This window comes from Oncorhynchus mykiss, chromosome 31, assembly GCF_013265735.2.
Source record: "Oncorhynchus mykiss isolate Arlee chromosome 31, USDA_OmykA_1.1, whole genome shotgun sequence".
In the NCBI taxonomy this organism is placed as follows: domain Eukaryota; kingdom Metazoa; phylum Chordata; class Actinopteri; order Salmoniformes; family Salmonidae; genus Oncorhynchus; species Oncorhynchus mykiss.
In genome coordinates, this window is record NC_050571.1 from 16,189,064 (window position 1) to 16,203,799 (window position 14,736).

At 46.2% G+C, this 14,736-nt stretch overlaps 3 protein-coding genes across 6 annotated transcripts in view; 1 reads left to right on the top strand and 2 right to left on the bottom strand.

The window, feature by feature from the left end:
- Positions 1 to 297: 297 nt before the first annotated feature.
- LOC110504642 (zinc finger and BTB domain-containing protein 3) lies at positions 298 to 4,305 on the bottom strand. Of its 4 annotated transcripts, none has more exons than XR_005041258.1 (3): positions 4,241 to 4,305; positions 1,143 to 3,131; positions 298 to 979 (listed from the first exon to the last, which is right to left on the bottom strand). XR_005041258.1 is itself a non-coding variant. In XM_021583405.2 (2 exons), the coding sequence occupies exon 2, from the start codon at positions 3,127 to 3,129 to the stop codon at positions 1,312 to 1,314; it is 1,818 nt and encodes a 605-aa protein (XP_021439080.2). In that variant the 5' UTR covers positions 3,130 to 3,131; positions 4,241 to 4,305; the 3' UTR covers positions 298 to 1,311. The 4 variants fall into 4 exon arrangements, 2 of the variants coding, with proteins under 2 accessions (XP_021439080.2, XP_021439081.2); XR_005041259.1 differs by having other exon boundaries at positions 298 to 591; positions 654 to 3,131; XM_021583405.2 differs by having other exon boundaries at positions 298 to 3,131.
- Positions 4,306 to 4,319: 14 nt separating this feature from the next.
- trpt1 (tRNA phosphotransferase 1) lies at positions 4,320 to 7,765 on the top strand. The gene is made up of 7 exons (XM_021583408.2): positions 4,320 to 4,690; positions 5,829 to 5,910; positions 6,068 to 6,237; positions 6,456 to 6,633; positions 6,844 to 6,900; positions 7,007 to 7,117; positions 7,227 to 7,765. Exons 1-7 carry the CDS (start codon positions 4,634 to 4,636, stop codon positions 7,247 to 7,249), a joined length of 678 nt encoding a protein of 225 aa, XP_021439083.2. The 5' UTR covers positions 4,320 to 4,633; the 3' UTR covers positions 7,250 to 7,765.
- A 49-nt stretch (positions 7,766 to 7,814) lies between these two features.
- LOC110504641 (fermitin family homolog 3) overlaps positions 7,815 to 14,736 on the bottom strand; it is a 19,252-nt gene continuing 12,330 nt past the window's right edge. Inside the window, exons 5-15 of the mRNA XM_036970503.1 lie at positions 12,912 to 13,080; positions 12,701 to 12,803; positions 12,331 to 12,438; positions 10,653 to 10,787; positions 10,353 to 10,399; positions 10,059 to 10,183; positions 9,745 to 9,851; positions 9,388 to 9,600; positions 8,720 to 8,844; positions 8,363 to 8,504; positions 7,815 to 8,183 (exon numbers count right to left, since the gene is read on the bottom strand). Coding sequence (XP_036826398.1) covers positions 8,004 to 8,183; positions 8,363 to 8,504; positions 8,720 to 8,844; positions 9,388 to 9,600; positions 9,745 to 9,851; positions 10,059 to 10,183; positions 10,353 to 10,399; positions 10,653 to 10,787; positions 12,331 to 12,438; positions 12,701 to 12,803; positions 12,912 to 13,080 — 1,454 coding nt within the window. The 3' untranslated portion in view covers positions 7,815 to 8,003. The remainder of the gene's footprint in view (positions 8,184 to 8,362; positions 8,505 to 8,719; positions 8,845 to 9,387; positions 9,601 to 9,744; positions 9,852 to 10,058; positions 10,184 to 10,352; positions 10,400 to 10,652; positions 10,788 to 12,330; positions 12,439 to 12,700; positions 12,804 to 12,911; positions 13,081 to 14,736) is intronic.

A 14,736-nucleotide genomic window follows, 5' to 3' on the forward strand; every position in this document is an offset into this window, starting at 1 on the left:
ACCACTCCAGAATCTCCCATAACTGTTCAGTTGGGTTGATATCTGGTGACTGAGACGGCCATGGCATATGGTTTACATCTCATCAAACCATTCAGTAACCCCTCCCGCCTGTGGATGGGGGCATGGCCATGGTAGCCAAAATAATGGCCTGCCCAGCATTTTTATACATGACCATAAGCATGATGGGATGTTATTGCTTAATTAACTCAGGAACTACACCTGTGTGGAAGCCCCTGCTTTTAATATGCTTTGTCTCTCATTTACTTATGTTTCTATATTTTGGCAGTTACCTGTAGTACAGTACACAAATTATTTTGGCACTGAGGTCATAGTAAGACATCTGGTACAGATACATGTGTAAAAGACAGAAGTCTTGAAAGTCCCATTTAAAATAGCTAAAACACCACTGGCCCCTGTCCCTCAGGAATGCAGACCCAGCTAGTTGACCAAGTGCCAGGTCTGCTCATTCCCGGGCATGTGCATGTCTGGCTTGCACCACCTGTCTCACCACTAGGTCTGAAAAGACCATCCTGGTGGAGGGCAACATCTGGGCGACACGCTCTAAATCCTCCCTCAACCTGCGCACTAGGTCTGAAAAGACCATCCTGGTGGAGGGCAACATCTGGGCGACACGCTCTAAATCCTCCCTCAACCTGCGCACTAGGTCTGAAAAGACCATCCTGGTGGAGGGCAACATCTGGGCGACACGCTCTAAATCCTCCCTCAACCTGCGCACTAGGTCTGAGCACTAGGTCTGAAAAGACCATCCTGGTGGAGGGCAACATCTGGGCGACACGCTCTAAATCCTCCCTCAACCTGCGCACTAGGTCTGAAAAGACCATCCTGGTGGAGGGCAACATCTGGGCGACACGCTCTAAATCCTCCCTCAACCTGCGCACTAGGTCTGAGCACTAGGTCTGAAAAGACCATCCTGGTGGAGGGCAACATCTGGGCGACACGCTCTAAATCCTCCCTCAACCTGCGCACTAGGTCTGAAAAGACCATCCTGGTGGAGAGCAACATCTGGGCGACACGCTCTAAATCCTCCCTCAACCTGCGCACTAGGTCTGGGCACTAGGTCTGAAAAGACCATCCTGGTGGAGGGCAACATCTGGGCGACACGCTCTAAATCCTCCCTCAACCTGCGCACTAGGTCTGGGCACTAGGTCTGGGCCTCTGGCATTTTTCAGACCATTTGGAAAGTCATTTTGAATGTATCCCAGATCGGACATGCAAGACCAGGATGTCTGGTGTTGGAAGGGGGAAGGCATAAATAATGTTTAATTCTCTTTAGTATGGAGAAGTATACAGCTAGCTGTGTGGAGGCTGGCCCTCCTCAGTGTCTCCCTTACTGCGTTTGGCTGGCAGGCTGGAGTCATGAGCCTTCCTAATGTGGCGGTACAGGTCACCTGACTGCGTGTAGCTACGGTAACAGTAGCGGCACTCGTAGGGGCGCTCGCGCGTGTGCACAATGGCGTGTCGCCTCAGGGTGTACGCGCACGAGAACGTCTTCCCGCAGACGCTGCACGTGGGGACGTCTTCAACGTAGTTCCCCATGGAATCCTGGAAGTAGGCGGGCTGGTCAGAATGTTGGCCCACAGAGGGGAAGAGGGAGGAGGGGAAAGGGGGAGCGTCAGAGGAGGTGGTGCCGGGTCCGGAGGGGGAGAGGGGGAAGGAGAGAGGCTCAGAGGGGTGGGAGTGGGTCATCTGGAGTAAGGCATGGTGGGGGTGAAAAGGGAGGAAGTGGGGGTTATTCAGTTCATCTCTGTGGCTATCATCATCAAAGTCATTCCTGTCCTCTACCTCCATCATCATCCCTCGTTCTCTCCCCTCTATTCCTCTCCTCATCACCACTCCTTCCATCTCCTCAAACTCCTCATCTGAGATCACTATGGCCTCCACCTTTACCTTCACCCCATCCTCCTGCTCCACTTCTCCTCTCCCTGCCAGGGGCTCCTCCACTCCCACAGTCCCCATGTTAGAGTGTTCACTAACCTCCCTGCTCTCCCTCTCTGACCCCCCATGCTGCAGCCCTTCAGGCCTGGACAGGGTCGAGGTTTGGCCCTGATGGGTTACATGGTTCAGGTTGGGAGGTGAGGTGAGGTGTAGTGACAGTGAATGCTGTATTCTAATCTGAGGGTGTGTGTTGATACTGAGACCATGCTGCTGGCATTGCATGCCTGGTGTGATGACTGTACTCTTGTTGTCAGAGACAGGGTTATGGCTGTCATGTTCTGGACTGGAGGAGCTGCTGTGGTCAGACTGGGTCAGTATCCCCACCATGGAGCTGGAGCCATCAGTCTGGGTCACAGGTACCACTGGTGATGCCGCTGATGAAGAGGGCTGGCGCTGGTGGCTACTGTGACTGTATGACTCTGTGGAGCTGCAGGGGCTGCAGAGGGCCGAGCCTCCCTGACCCTCTCCCTGACTCAGACCCCCCAGTCGGAGAGAGGGACCGGAGGAGAGGGTAACCAGCTCACCCACATGAGTGAGAGCGTGGTCCATGCCAGGCTGGGTAGTGTCGGCCATGTCCGGACTCAGAGGAGCGTGCGCCGGAACCTCCACTCTCCTCTCTGACCTTGTAGAAGAGCCCAACTGGCTTCTCTGCAACGCCATTGATGCAGACTGAGACACTGACATCGCCACCGCTTTGGCCGCTCCTGTTGCCATGCCAACCCCGGGTCCATTACCGCCCACTGCTGCCACTCCACTCTCCTCCGGGCGCGTGCTGTCTGCCTCAGCCGGTGGTGGTCGGTGCTGTAGCCGTCTCTTACACACCCGGACCACCTCGTTCATGTGGAGGAAGCTCGCCGCCGCCAGCACGTCCTCTGCTGGGGGAGGGGTCTCCAACCTCAGCACGCCTTCGTACATGAAGTCTAACAACAGACCGAACGCCGCTGCTGTCACGATATCTCCGTCCAGCGTGACTGAGCTGGCCCCGCCAGCACCAGCGGACCCAGGGGGATCGGAGTAGAACATGTGGAAGAATGGAGAGCAGGAGGCCAGGACAGCCCGGTGGGCCAGGAAACGGGAGGAACCCACGAGGACGGTGCAGTCGCACAGGAACCTACGCTGACGCTGAGAACGCAGACCTGACAGAAGCTGCAGGGAGTGTTGGGGGAACTCCATGTCTGTGGAGAGAGAGAAAGGGGAGGGAGAGGGGGACATAGGAAGGAGAGAAGGAAGAGAGAGAGGAGAATGAGTTACAAGGGAGTCTGATGGATAGGATGACATGTAAGAAACAAAGAACCAAGCACCTACTGAAGTGTTACAGTGTGCTCCATCACACTGGCAATCAATATACTTCAGAGAACTCTGATTGGACTCGCCACCCTTGTCTAAACATCAGACTTGCCATGGTTACTCCATGGATTATCAGTCTGACTGAAGTCGCCCTAGAAAAGATGCAGTAGTCTCTACAGGCCAATAAAATGACATTTACACTTACTCTACCGGTTGTACATGCTGTTGGTCCTTTTGGCGGTAAGAGGTGGAGGCAGGGTATCCACAAGAAAGGGTTGTTTACCCAATTTTTTGCGACACCGGTAGGTTGTCAATTGTATTTTCAATCTCTTCATGTATGGGAGGTGATGCACAATATGTCAACAATAGCAGAATGTAACCGAACATAGTCGACCAAAGCACGTGTCCTTGCAATCAGCTGTGTGATTCGGTTAGGCTCAGCCATAATCACTATTCAAAATAAAAACCGGAAATACCAACCATATACAGAACGTTGAGCCTAACGTTACATGTTAGAGACGAGTGTATAAGTATTAAACTCTAAAACATTCTAAAAAAGGCTATCGCTTCCGACCTTAGTCGTCAGGCATTGGTTGTATGCTTGGTGAAGGCAAGAAACCCCTCATGCTTCTCTTCCCAACAAGCGCTGCAGGCAAGACATAACGATCAGTCATTTTCGATAGCTACACATCAAGCACTGTTGTTCATAACTAGAAAACATTACAGGTTCTTAGTAGCGAGTAAGTGCGCGATAAACATTAGTGATTCATGTATTTGAATGTTTACAGCTGTTTTGATGCTAGCTGGCCCAATGTTAGCCAGCTAACTGTTAGCTTGCTGACACTGAATTATGAAAATATTAGCCCGTACATCTCTAAATAAACATGTTTTATATCACTTCATAAAGGCTTTATAGGGACATGTACCAAAATGTAGTTAGAAACATGATTGTTATATTTCACTCAATCATTGGCCAGCTGCTACAATATATTCTTACCTGCTAAAGACGTAGCCTCTATCCTGGCTTTATTGACACAAAACAAAGAGATAAAGTAACTTACTGCCACCTACTGGTTGGAGTCTGAACAAAGTGGAAGTGGAATGTGCCTGCTTGTTTACATTTCGTTCTGTTTTTACCATATATGTAAATGTTTATTTTGCCAGTGAGTTGTACGACCACAGTTGTTGATTGTGCTTACTTGCGAACATTCAACATTGCGCTTTGAATGTGCGAACATATCTTTAGTACGCATGGCAATTGGCATGTTTAGTAGGCATGTCGGGCACCATACCATTTGAATCATTGTGGTAGCTTGCCTTGCTGTGTAGCCTACTGTAATGACAGTTGAGAGAGATCCATTCCACGTTAAACCGACAGAAATAACTGTACATGGACCGTGGAGGAAGAGGACGTGGAGGAAGGGGGAGGCGAGGTAATCGTGTAGAGGTAAGAGGAGAGAGACAGATATTAGTCCCGTTTGGGCTGTACCCTATTTCTATATATTGCATTATTCCTTCTCCAGTTATATTATAGCTAGTAGCAGGGTACAGGAAAGCATCTGGAGATATTGTTTTCCCTACAGGTTATAGAAAGAGCAGAAGCTCTGAGTCAGACCCCTGGCCTAACTACAGGTTATGGAAAATGTGCTGTTTTAGTTTTTCTCCAGTAGGTTCCCTGAAGGAGAACTTCTATGTCAAATATAATAAAACAACAACACTATAGTAAATAGGTCTACTATAGCAGGGGTGTCAAACATACGGGCCAAAACTGTGTAGAAATGACAATGAACTTGATTTTCCGGCGCCGACAGAGATGGCCGCCTCGCTTCGCGTTCCTAGGAAACTATGCAGTATTTTGTTCTTTAAACAAGGCCACTTTTATATGTTTACATACCCTACATTACTCATCTCATATGTATATACTGTTATCGATACCATCTACTGCATCTTGCCAATGCCGTTCTGTACCATCACTCATTCATATATCTTTATGTACATATTCTTTATCCCTTTACACTTGTGTGTATAAGGTAGTTGTGAATTGTTAGGTTAGATTACTCGTTGGTTATTACTGCATTCTCGGAACTAGAAGCACAAGCATTTCGCTACACTCGCATTAACATCTGCTAATCATGTGTATGTGACCAATAAAATTTGATTTGATTTGAACTTATATTGATTGATACAGTTTCTTGACTGTCGAGCTCGCTAATAATCACTGAGCACAGTCAATGGACATATATTGATACAGGTTCTTGACTGTCCAGTTCGCTAAGGCACATCGAAAATTTCAAAAACTATGGATATATTTGATTTGAATGAGTTCGACACCCCTTTACTACAGTAATGTACGCGTAAATACTACAGTATACTACAATCCTCAAAAACACTACAGTCATCACTATAGTATATACTAAAGTTTTATTTTACTGGAGTATTTATACAGTAATTGCTACAGTATACACTACAGTATTGTTGGACTAAAGTCTGCAAAAACACTACAGTGAAAACTATAGTATTTACCATACTATACTGTAGTATTTTTTTACGTGGGTCACAACCTGTGTGCATGTGTTGCTTTTCAGGACAAGGATGTCCGCCTCTCCAAGTCTTTGTCCTTTGCCCTGCGCCATGGAGCCAATCAAATGGGACTTCACATGAATCCTGGTATAAAAGCAGTTTATTTGGCTGCATTTTGTCTATCTTATAATAGTTACCACTGTACCAGCATTTCATATTGCTGCATAAATAACATGACGTGTAATCTACAATCTGTACTCCTCATTTAGGTCTGAATAATAATGCTGTCCCTCATTGTCCCTAGATGGCTTCCTATTTGTGGAGGACCTACTGGCTCATGCACAGTTCCACGCCTTCTCATTGGAGGATGTGGAGAGAGTTGTGGCCACCAATGACAAGCAGCGATTCAAGCTCCGCCCTCACCCTGAGGACGGACGGCTGCAGATCCGAGCCAATCAGGGACACTCTGTGCAGGTAGGAAAAATATCTAGGGCACCCTATTTCCAATATAGTGCACTTATTTTGGCCAGAGCTCAGCCCACTTAGGGTCAAGACTTGTGCACTATAGAGAATAGGGTGCCATTTCTGACGCATCCCTAGGTGGAGCATGATGGGGTCATAAACAATGGCTAAACAGTGCCAGGTCTAGTGTCAGTAGTAAGGGTCTGCTGTGTGTCTGTCTGTCTGGGCAGGTGTGTGATCTGGACCTGAAGGCTGTACAGCCTGGTTCTCCTGATTGTCCCAGGGAGGGAATCCATGGCTCCTATCTCCGCCTCTGGCCCTCCATCCGCTCCGAGGGCCTCAGCCGCATGAACAGAACACACATACACCTGGCCCTGGGCCTACCGGGGGAGGACGGGGTCATCAGCGGTAAGGGAGATGGGGGAGAAAGCACTGTGAAAGTATTTTGGCTGAAATACTCCTGGATCATAGCCTACTCCTGGATTTAAAAGCATGTTCAATAAAGGATTTCCTAAAGTGCTTTTAGTCCCTGAATTGGCTTAATCTGGGTCTGGGTAACTTCTCATAGAGCCTGTCATAGATGGGCTTCGTTTTGATGTCTGTATCTTTTTGCTTCAGGCATGAGGAGAGACTGTGACTTGGCCATATTCATTGACGTCCCCAAAGCATTGTCTGGTAAGCTCAACCGAGGTCATTTACAGTAGCAGAGTGCTGCCATTGTAGTGCTCTCATGTCTAAATGCATGAGTATTTTCCTTTGTGTGTTTTTGTTTCTTCTGCAGAGGGTATCCAGTTCTTCTGGTCCGAGAACGGTGTATTGCTGACACCTGGGGACACTGAGGGGAAACTACTTCCCCGATACTTCAGCCGTGCCCTAAAACTAATACCCACACGTGAGTACCTCACACACGACACACACTCATGAAGAGAATGATGTTAGATGGGAGGGATGGATAGAGAGGGAAGTGAATATTGACAAATTATAGAAATCTTCTGTTTCAGAGAGTATTCTGCCACTGGAGTAGGTGAAGAGGGTTATCTGTGCTTTGGAGGTAAAGACTTGGCTGAATTTGTCACCAGACGGCTGTTGATTTCCAGTTCTGTCTAGACTGTTTCCATGGTAACCAATACTGTTCGGGACCAGAACCCTGAAGACTCTGGGTGAATAAGACTGAGACTGAAAACACCCTCAACAACAACTCAACAACAGCTCTAATACCATACAGGACACAGTACAGACACAGAGATGACTGGTATTCCTGATAATATTGTCACATGACAAAGATACAGAGGATGCTATCAGATGGGAACCAGCAGGCACAAGCTGTGGGTTTGCCAACGGACAGTCTCAACTGCTCCACAGAGACACACACACTGCCTGCGGCTTCATGTGCCGTCAGTCACATTTCAGGAAACTCTGCCACCATACTCTTAAGGACACAACCATCAAGCCAAATGCCTCATCTGGAAATTAAAACACCTGTCACTGTTTTATATATGTCAATAAACATATTTAATTCTGGATTTCAGAATTGACAATTCTTTACATTGTTAATCATTTTCTATTAGACTATATTCATGGGCAACTCTTCCTTGATTTATTGAACAAGCAACTGCATGTCTTTTAGGATCCCAGGATGGACTGGTTGTCATTTCTCTTCCAGGCTGCTGCAGGCGCACCCTAAAACACTCAAACTGTCCACTGGTGTATCTGATGTATAGATTGCTCCTTGGGCAATAGCTGCTGTATATTACTGGGAGGGGTGGGGGTTGAGGGTGTCACAGAGCTTCGTGGCCCCCTGTCAGCTTGTGGAAGAGCTCTTCGTTGAGCGTGTCACTCTGCTCACGGCTGCGTGTTGACATGAAGATGTAGCCTCCAATGAACTCATGGACGATCTTACAGTCAGCCGTCACACAACTGAACGCCATGTTCACGTTCCCATCAAACTCTATCGCCACCTGAGAGTTCGTAACACACACACACACACACCCAGAAAATATGAGAAAATGCTAAATGCCCATAAAGGGTAACAGAGACAGTGTTCAGTGTGTATTTGGTGATGTAGATTACTAAAGAAGATTATGTGCAGAAAAATGTGAACATTTTAATTGATTGTTTGATTGACGAGTCAGGTCACCTGTCGTATGTCCCAGTTGACGTTCCACTGCCTCATGTTGTTGTAGCGCCATGTCTTGACCACGTCTCCCACCCCCAAGTCGATACGGATCAGACGGTTGGGGGCGATGCCTAGCACCTCGTCCTTCCTGCTGCCCTTGAACCTAAATGGGTCAGAGACCAGCCACTAGACGCAACTTCACCACAACAATTTATAATTTGACCAGCCCTTAGCCTGTCACTAATCTTTGGTGATAGACTTTATATAAATGTAAATTGAGGTATCTGCCTAGCTAGTGCATGCAATATTTGGTTCTAGATACCGAGACTAGCCTCGCTGTGAAACATGTAATACACTGGGTTGCCAGATCCTCCTTACCTCACCACCACGAAGGAAATTCCAAAGTCTGGCAGGGCCTGCCAGATCTGGAGGAAGCGGAGGAGGGCGTCGGTCAGGGAGAGCTGAGCCACGTTCTGATATGCCTCCAGGATACGAGGGGTCAACTGGGCATGGCCAGAGAGAGAGAGGGTCAAGGTTATATTATGTGGGGTTAGAGGGAGGTATAATGGTCTTTCAAGTGGTGACTCAACTGAGTTGTACTGTGTTTGATATACAGGTACCTGCCAAAATAAAGGAAACACTTGTAAATTAAGGTTCTGGCGGCTCTCATGGTGTGGGTTGAATTTTCTTGGCAAGGTAAACACCAATAAAACTATGTAAGCCATATGCCATGGCCGTTTCAGTCACAAGATCTTAACCCAATTAAACATGGGAGAATCTGGTGGGGCGCCTGAGACAATATTTTCCACCATCAACAAAACACATACTAATGGGATTTCTTATGGAAGAATGGTGTCACATCCCTCCAATAGAGTTCCAGACACTTGTAGAATCTATGCCAAGGTGCATTGAAGCTGTTCTGGCCAAACGCCCCATTAGGACACTTTATGTTTCCTTTATTTTGTCAACCTGTGTATCATGATGTAGTTCATCAGGGTTTATCATTGGTATACACATGATGAAGATGTTACATCGCTACTTGTTACCTGTTTGACCTTGTACTTCTTGCTGTAGCGTGGAGAGACCAGGCTGTGTGTGTTGATGCTCATGCTGTCGTCGGTGTGTGTGTTGGGGTTGGTCTGCTGCATGGCCAGGAAGGAGAGGATGCTCTGGACCTCGCTCTGGAACAACCTGTCTGCCAGACTCTTCCCTTTAGAGGCCAGACGACAGGCTGCCATCCACCTGGAATACTGCTCCTCCTGGAGAGAGAGAGCGAGCGAGCGAAAGATAAACAGAGCGACGTATACTTCAATCATGGGCAAGATCTTAGACCTTATCGTGGATCTTAGATTGTAAGAAATGTACTACTCATGTATCTGGCAGTGTATGTGTGTGTAACCCACATTTTCACAGCGCAGGTAGACCTCGTTCATGCCCTCTGGAGCTGGAATCAGAAGTTTGATGCAGAACTTCTGTCCAGCGACGTTCACATCGGGAGCAGCCTCACAGCCTGAAAAAGATGAAAGGTAATTTTACTGTTTGTATAAGCAGGTGAAAGAGACAAAATACATTGGATTTAAGGGAGAATCTCAATTGCATTTCCTTGATTCCTTCTCCGACCTTCTCATCCAATGGGTTTTGAGAACGAGGCCAGGAGAGAGGATGCAAGAAATCAAGGAAATGCAATTGAGATTCTCCCTCAGTGTCTGCTTCATACCTTTCAGGTTGATCTGTTGAATGGGTTCTCCCAGGCTCTCCTCTTTGCTCTTATAGTAGGAGATGGAGGCATCCTTAAACTTGAACCAGTACTGCTTGTATCCCTTCAGAGTCAACCTCTTGGGCCTGATACAGAAGTACACTTATTACTGTTATTATGCTTCAGATGCTGTGTGTGTGGGTGTGGGTATGCTGATTGTGCGTGTTTGTGTGTGTAATTTGGTGTGTTCCATTGTAAATATAGAGTAGGTAATTGAGGAATCAGAATTGTTTTCACATAAATGTTGGCTCTTACCGGAATATCTTCAAATAATCATTCAGCTCTGGGGCAGTCAGGTTCTCCTGTGTTGAAGACAAAGTAACATGCTAATGATTCCATGTCTGACTTTTCAAATTGGCATGGGAAATCATTCTGGCATCTTGTTCCCCTGTGTGGATAAAATCTTATGTCATTCTACTGAGGCTACTTTATTTATCTAAAGTCAAATACATAACTGAAATACATATTCACAAACACATATATTTTGACTTCACAATGCAATATGTTGTGGGACATGTTTCTGTCAGGTGGAATAAAGAGTCATAATGTTCTGACTAGCATGTCTTGGGGGCTGCTCTCTGCCCCATCCAGCTTGACCTCCAGACCCTGTAGGGCTGAGTCCAGGTCATCCATGGCTGGACTGGAGGTCATCGTCTGGGGCTCCAACAGGGACAGCTTGTTGATGTGGTACTGGGGGGACAACACAGGCCAGTTACAACACAGGCCAGTTACATGTCAGTACATGATTGTGGTGATGTTACAGTACATTACAGCCTTATTCTAAAATGTAATTAATTGTTTTTTCCTCATCAAGCTACACACAATACCCCATAATGACAAAGCAAAAACATGTTTTTAGAAATGTTTGCAAATTTCCACATAAAATACAGGGACACCCTGCATTTGGGGAGTTTCTCCCATTCCTCTCTGCAGATCCTCTCAAGCTCTGTCAAGTTGGATGGGGGTGTTGCTGTACAGCTATTTTCAGGTCTCTTCAGAGATGTTCGATCGGGTTCAAGTCTGGGCTCTGGCTGGGCCACTCAAGGACATTCAGATGCAACTCCAGCATTGTCTTGGCTGTGTGCTTAGGGTTGTTGACATGTTGGAAGGTTAACTTTCACCCCAGTCTGAGGTCCTGAGCGCTCTGGAGCAGGTTTTCATCAAGGATCTCTCTGTATTTTTTTCTGTTAATCTTTGCCTCAATCCTGACTAGTCTCCCAGTCCCTGCTGCTGAAAAACATCCCCACAGCATGATGCTGCCACCACCATGCTTCACCTTAGGGATGGTGTCAGGTTTCCTCCAGACGTGACGCTTGGTATTCATGCCAAAGAGTTCCATCTTGGTTTCATCAGACCAGAGAATCTTGTTTCTCAAGTTCTGAGAGTCTTTAGGTGCCTTTTTGGCAAACTACAAGCAGGCTGTCATGTGCCTTTTACTGAGGAGTAGCTTCAGTCTGGACACTCTACCGTAAAGGCCTGATTGGTGGAGTGCTGCAGAGATGGTTGTCCTTCTGGAAGGTTATCCCGTCTCCACAGAGGAACTCTAGAGCTCTGTCAGAGTAGCCATCGGGTTCCTGTTCACCTCCCTGACGAAGGCCCTTCTCCTCCGATTGCTCTGTTTGGCTGGGTGGCCAGCTCTAGGTAGAGTCTTGGTGGTTCCAAACTTATTCCATTTAAGAATGATGGAGGCCATTGTGTTCTTGGCGATCTTCAATGCTGCAGCCATTTTTTGGTGCCCTTCCCCAGGTCTGTGCCTCGACACAATCCTGTCTCAAAGCTCTACGGACAATTCCTTCAACCTCTTGGCTTGAACCTCAAGTTGTAGAAACATCTCAAGGATGATCAATGGAAACTGGATGCAGCTGAGCTCAATTTCGAGTCTCATAGAGAAGTGTTTGAATACTTATGGAAATAAAGAATTTCTGTTTTTAATTTTTTATAAATTCGCACAAATATCGAAAAACCTGGTTTTGCTTTGTCATTTTGGGATATTGTGTGTTGAATGATGAGGATTTTTATTTATTTAATCAATTTTAGAATAAGACTGTAACGTAACAAAATGTGGAAAAAGTCAAGGGGTCTGAATACTTTCCAAAGGCCCTGTTTATCTGATTTACTGTACAATGACAGTATCTCATTTTGACAGTTGATGCTCTCTTTTGGGGATTCAGGATTGTTGGGCTTCAGGTACTAGCATGAAGACACATGTCTAGGAAGTATCCATCCTGTGTACCTGTATAGCTCCAAACAGCAGCATCTCCTCCTCAGTACAGTCTATGTCCTCCAGTAGGATGGCCCAGCGAGCCTGCTCATACATCTGGGTCAGGCGCACCACATCATACTGAGAGGGAGGGAGGGAGGGGGAGAGGTGAGGGCATAGAGAAAAGTGAGGAGGCAGAGAAAGAGGGAGAGAAAGGGGAGAGAGAAGAAAGAGTGAGAAAAAGAAACAAGAGGTCAGACGAGAAGACAGAAGCGAGGCAGTGAAACCCAGATAGTCAGATTCGAGAGTAGAGTTCACACTTCTATTTTAGAGGCCATTTCCAATCCAACTTTCACTTTTCATTCTCTATATCACTCACTGACACGCATAGAAACACACGCACCTTGGGCTCCAGGTCATGGAAGCAGTAGTATTTGAAGCGCAGCCAGAGCCTGTCATTCTCCTGAACTCCCTGCTGCATCAGTGAACGAGAAGAGTCCAGCCACCTGAGAGATAGGAGAAATTAGTTAGAACGAAAGGCGACTTCAGAGAGAAGTGGAGATAGAGACAGAGAAAACATGTGTGTGTGTGTATGTCTGTGTCTGTATGTCTACCTGCTGTGGATGTGGGCCTTGTCTACCACACTGGCGGGACGGTACAGCTTAGCGATGGCCTCTGGGGCAGGAGCAGGCTGGGAGACTGACAGCATCTTGTACACCTTCTCAGTCTGAAGGGAGTCAGCGAAATGGGCAGGCATTCCATTATACAAGCAGGGGCGGGACACTGGGTAGGAAGGGAAACAGGCCAGGGTCAATATTGGCTTCAATAACAAATATATCTAGACACTACTACTATTACGACTGCTACTACAACTGCTGCTACTATTACTACTACTACACTTACTACTACTACTACTACAGCTACTACTACTAATACTAGTACTACTACTACTACAGCAACTACTACTGCTACAACTACTGCTACTGCTGCTAGTACTACTACTGCTACTTCTGTTACTACTGCTACTACCAATACTACTGCTACCAATACTACGATTACTACGGCTACTTCTACCACTACTACTGCTGCTGATACTACTGCTAAAACTACAACTGCTACTACTACTGCTACTATTACTGCTACTTCTGCTACTACTGCTACTACCAATACTACTGCTACCAAAAGCACTACTACTACTTTTAAGACTACCACTGCTACTTCTAGTTATGCTACTACTGTTACTACTGCTGCTGCTACTAATACTACTACTACCACCACAACTATTGCTGCTACTACTACTACTACTGCTGCTACTGCTGCTACTACTGCTACTACTACTACTACATCTAATACCACTACTACGGCTACTTCTACTACTACTACTACTGCTACTCGTACTATTACTATTGATGCTTCTACCACTGCTACTACAACTACTACTACTGCTACTTATGCTACTACTGCTACTACTACTACTACTGCTACTCTTACTAGTACTATTACTATTGATGCTTCTACCACTGCTACTACAACTACTACTACTACTACTACTGCTACTTATGCTACTACTGCTACTACCAATACTACTGCTACCAACAGTACTACTACTACTTTTATGACTACCACTGCTACTACTAGTTATGCTACTCCTATGCTACTCCTACTACTACTGCTGCTACTTCTACTACCACTACTACTGCTGATGCTACTACTACCCCTACTGCTACTACTGCTACTATTAGTACTACTGCTACTACTACTACTACTAGTGCTACTACTACTGCTACTATTACTACTACTACTACTACTACTACTACAGCTACTACTACTATTACCACTACTACTACTACTATGGCTACTACTACAGCTACTACTACTGCTTAAACTACTACTACTACTGCTGCTACTTCTGCTACTACTGCTACTACCAATACTACTGCTACCAACAGTACTACTACTACTTTTATGACTAGCACTGCAACTACTAGTTATGCTACTCCTGTGCTACTCCTACTACTGCTGCTGCTACTACTACTACCACTACTACTGCTGATGCTACTACTACTCCTACTGCTACTACTGCTACTATTACTACTACTGCTACTACTACTACTACTAGGGCTACTACTACTGCTACTATTACTACTACTGCTACTACTACTACTACTACTACTAGGGCTACTACTACTACCACTACTACTACAGCTACTACTACTACTGCTAAAACTACTACTGCTACTACTACTGCTAATACTACTTCTGCTGTTACTACTGCTACTACTACTACTACTACTACTACTACTATGGCTACTACTACAGCTACTACTACTGCTTAAACTACTACTACTACTACGGCTACTTCTACCACTACTACTGCTGCTGATACTACTGCTAAAACTACAACTGCTACTACTACTGCTACTATTACTGCTACTTCTG

What these genes read in the sequence shown, in the direction of transcription:
- LOC110504642 (XM_021583405.2), bottom strand. Translation starts at nt 3,129, where the DNA reads ATGGAGTTCCCCCAACACTCCCTGCAGCTTCTGTCAGGTCTGCGTTCT.
- trpt1 (XM_021583408.2), top strand. Translation starts at nt 4,634, where the DNA reads ATGGACCGTGGAGGAAGAGGACGTGGAGGAAGGGGGAGGCGAGGTAAT. An exon ending in GGCGAGGTAATCGTGTAGAG is followed by an intron (nt 4,691 to 5,828) that starts GTAAGAGGAGAG and finishes GTTGCTTTTCAG; the next exon opens with GACAAGGATGTCCGCCTCTC. An exon ending in GGAGGACGGGGTCATCAGCG is followed by an intron (nt 6,634 to 6,843) that starts GTAAGGGAGATG and finishes TTTTTGCTTCAG; the next exon opens with GCATGAGGAGAGACTGTGAC.